This window comes from Microtus ochrogaster, chromosome 10 (genome assembly GCF_000317375.1).
Source record: "Microtus ochrogaster isolate Prairie Vole_2 chromosome 10, MicOch1.0, whole genome shotgun sequence".
NCBI classification, from domain to species: Eukaryota; Metazoa; Chordata; class Mammalia; order Rodentia; family Cricetidae; genus Microtus; species Microtus ochrogaster.
Window position 1 is genome coordinate 83,161,654 of NC_022016.1, and position 4,029 is coordinate 83,165,682.

The following is a 4,029-nucleotide window of genomic DNA, read 5'->3' on the forward strand; positions in this document are numbered from 1 at the left end:
CTCTCTCTTTCTCTCTCTCTCTTCCTTCTTTTCTTTCCTCTCTCTTTCCCCTCCCTCACTCCTTTTCTTTTTTTCTTTTTTTTTTAAGAAGAGACCTGGAGCATGGGGCCTGGTTACAATGATCAAGCCGCCTGGGCAGGTTTTCACGCCATCCACTCGCAAGCTTGACCAGCCTCGCACGGCCGATCTCTCGGGACCGACCCCGCCCCGCGTCTGCACGATCGCCACGCCCCACATCCACCTGTCGTCCAATAGGCACACGGGATGCGGGCCCACACCCCCGCCGCGCCGCGTCCCGCCCCGTGACGTCACGGCCCAGCCTCCGCCACGTGACGGCCGCGCGCCGGGCTCTGGCTAGCGGCTGGGAAGCGCCTCCGAGGCCGCTGACTGGCCAGGCGCCACGCCGCGGAGGGAGCCGGGCGCCTGGGCCTCCCGCGCGCGAGCTCGCGCATGGGAGCGTCGGCGGCTGCCTGAGGGAGGGCAGCGAGGCCAGCGGAGCCCGAGACCTCGAGGCGTTCCTCGAGCGGCTGCGGCGGGCTGCGGCGGGCCGCGGAGCCGGCGCGGCCATGGCGACGGGCGCTCAGCAGAAGGAGAACACGCTGCTTCATCTCTTCGCCGGCGGGTGAGCCTCGGGCCCGAGCCGTGCTCTCCTCCGCCCCGGCGTTGCCGCGTTCCCCCACCCACCGCGGCCCGGGGTGATGCGAGGGCGGGCGGCCCGGGAGGGTTGGGACTTCGGTGTCCCCACGGTCGCGGTCGCTACCCGGCGCGTCCGCGCTCCCATCCCCCACCCGCCGACCGCCTCTCTCCTTAAAACAAGTCCTGGCTTGTGTGACTGTCACCAGGGGCGATCGCTTCTAGCCCCTGTGGCTCCAGCCCCCTGCTTGTCGCTGGCGGCTATGCTGTAGTCACTCACCGCTTCGGAGGTGCGGACGCTGGAGAGCCTGGGGAGCGCAGGAGGTACTGCGCTCGGTCAGAGGGCCGCGAGCAGGTGTCTCAAGGCAGCGGTGGCCTGCGGAGTGTGGGGGAACGGATGCTGGCCTGCACCACGTGGGAGGGAAAATGGGGACCTCGGAAGGTTTGTCTGTGCTAGTCGGTCTTTAAGCACCTTCAGTGCTTTTCGATGTAGGGACACATTATGGTATGTGGATACGAATAGGAGTTGAATTTTCCCCCTCCAAAAGAAAAAAAAAAACAGAAGTTAAATTATTTTTTTAATATTTGTTCTTTTTTTTTCCCTTTTGTCATAGCGGCTACTGGCATGGGAGCCTTTTGGTGCTGGTGTTTTGAGGGTTTTTTTTTTTTTTTTTTTTTTTTTTTTGAGAAACGCTCTCATGTCTTGTAGCTGAGGATGATCCTCCTGCCTCCTCCACAAGAAAGATGTTGGGGTCACTGGTGTGGCCCAGTGAGCCTGGATTTTATGTGGTGCTAAGTATGAAATCCAGGACTTTGTGCATGCTAGGCAAACCCTCTATGAAGTTACGTTCCCCAGCCCTGGGGTGTTGAGCTCCTTGGCCTAGCCCAGTTTTAAGTATAGGGTGCTTTACATAACCTTCAGGGTTCATCCTGTGTTTTCATCCTGAGCACTTTAGCTGTGGTCTGGACTATGTATTACCTAAACAGTTCCTTATACTAAACAAGTGCTGGCTGAATAATTCCCCGGAAAATAACCACGATGCTCCCATCGTTTCTGGTGCCTTTGTACTTTTACTATGGCCAGCAGTTGTTTTCTCCGGACAGATAGCTTTGATGGCTGCGCTTCGACAGGAAGGATTTCTTACTCATTTTATTTCTGTCACCCTGTCATTCCTCTCATCCATGTCTGCACTGATCCTACCTTTGAGAGTGACACCCAGAAGACTCCCTTAAAGTCGACCACTTCATATAAATTTGTCAAACCTGGGAATTTAAAAACACTTTAGGCATATTTTTAAAGCCAAGAGAATTTTTTAAAAACGAGTTTATGATGAGTGAGCTTTTTTTTTTTTCCTTTCGTGCTATTTTTACTGAGCTGGGCTCTTAACATTGTGTTCATGCTCTTAACTGGAGGAGTTCCAGAGTGCCCTGTATTGTGACCCACTATAGTTGATGGCCTTGTCTGGATGAATCTCCCTGTAAACACTTCACAGTGCCCTCTGGCTGCCAGCCTTTTCTTTCCTGACAGAGAATACTGCAGTGGGCAGCGCAGGGCAGCTTCCAGGACTCATTAAGGTGTAGGGAGTTGATTAGCGCTGTGCCTGAAGCCGTGGTGTTTAATAAGCTCTAGTTGCTTCATTAGCAGTTTGAGATCTCTGTGTTTGCAGATAAGAAATGAACCTTCAAAAGATTGTTTGCAGAGCTTCTAATTGGATTTTAGCCTAAAATACTTCTGTCCCTTTTAAGGTAGAGCATGAAAGGAGTTGAATATAATGAACAGGGCACAGGCTGTAGTTAAAAGTTGTCAACCCAGGGGTCCTCGGAACATTTCCCTCTGTTGCTAAGCTGGCCTCTTTCCAGGGAGCTAAGTTCAATGCCTGTGAAAAGTCAGGGGTCTTGCTTTTAAAATCTGTTGTTTCTCTTGTTTATTGGCTAGTCATTGATGGCTGTATTCTCAGACAGATTTAATGCTATCCCAGATTAATAATAGTACAAACTGTTTGTTTTTGAGACAAAATCTAGAATTTACAGAGATTCTCTGTCTCCACTTCTGCCTCACAAACACTGGAATTAAGGATTCATGCCACCAGGTCCTGGTGATTTCCAGAGATTTTTAACTCGCTATGACAGGCTTATCAATTTAATATAACCATTGAAAATTAATTTTAGATCCTGGAAACATGAAGGCTGCATCAAAATAGTTTGTGATCTATAATTTTTTTTTCTTGAAGGGCCAAGTTTCTATATTATTCCCAGCAGTTATTGCCAAAGGAGAAAGTAGTCCTGAATTAACATGCAGTAGTCAGGTTTTCAGATTAGCACATTGTCCTTTGAGAAGAAAGCAGGAAGAAAGACCACCACAGACCCAACATCTGGAAGTGCAGCTTGGCAGAGGTTCCCAGTGGCTTTCATACTTCTGCACAGGATTGTGTCCTTTATGTCCAGGTTAGCCTCAAACTCCCCGCAATCCTACCTCAGTCTTCCAAACACTAGGATTACAAGGCATGAGCCGTGTTACCCCAGTTCTCCACTTTGCTTTCTTAGTGATATATTGAATGATCGTGGTAGTGTATTTTGAGTACAGTTTATCATTAATGTCTGTTTTAATATTCAGTGCAAGTTCTGTTTCTGAGGCCTGTGCGTGGGGAGCAGTGAAGATGTTGGCTTAATTTACAGTGAGCGCCTTCTTACACTGACGACGCCTTTCTAATCCTCGCTTTTTTCCTTCACATCCATTATAAATCACATCCTTACCTGTGGACAAGATCTATTTCCTTCGACTAAATTAGTGAAGATACAGCTGCTGAGTCAATATTTGTAGATTTTATGTGTATGGGTATTTTGTCTACATGTATGTCTGTGTGCGGGTGTTGGATCCTGTAGTTACAGATTGTTGTGAGCTGCCATGTGGGTACTGGTCATTCAGCCTGGGTCCTCTGGAAGAGCCATCTCTCCAGCCCCAAACTAAAATATTTTTAAGACATTTGGTCTCAGCATTTTCATTTTGCCTCTTAGTGTGAGTTGCTTGTGCATGACTGAGCTTCATTCTTGGTGTTAAAAGACCCTTTAGTGATGTCAAAGCAAGAGAGTAGTACTCAGGCGTTACTCGAACAAATATAGTCTACTGTTTCTTTCTGTGACCTATACCACTCCATCAAAAAAAATGGCCAGAGTGCTCTCAAGTAGCCCTTCCTTGGAAGACCTGATTTGCCTTCAAGGGCCTGGGGGGCTTGTGTCATCTTAGTCTTAGTGACATCCTTTGCCTGCCATGCCTCTGTGGGGGTGGTATTAGATCTGCGTGGTACAGCTGGATTTAAGCTGTAGATTTAGATTAATAATCTGAATTAGATGCTTTCAATCTTATTTTTTATGGTGTGATTGTGTGTGTATGTGTGT

The 4,029-nt window shown here is 48.9% G+C and overlaps 1 protein-coding gene across 1 annotated transcript in view; it reads left to right on the forward strand.

The window, feature by feature from the left end:
* Positions 1-345: 345 nt before the first annotated feature.
* The window catches only part of Slc25a33 (solute carrier family 25 member 33), a 33,364-nt gene continuing 29,680 nt past the window's right edge, over positions 346-4,029 (forward strand). Inside the window, exon 1 of the mRNA XM_005353684.2 lies at positions 346-622. Within this exon, the coding sequence (XP_005353741.1) occupies positions 567-622 (56 nt within the window). The 5' untranslated portion in view covers positions 346-566. The remainder of the gene's footprint in view (positions 623-4,029) is intronic.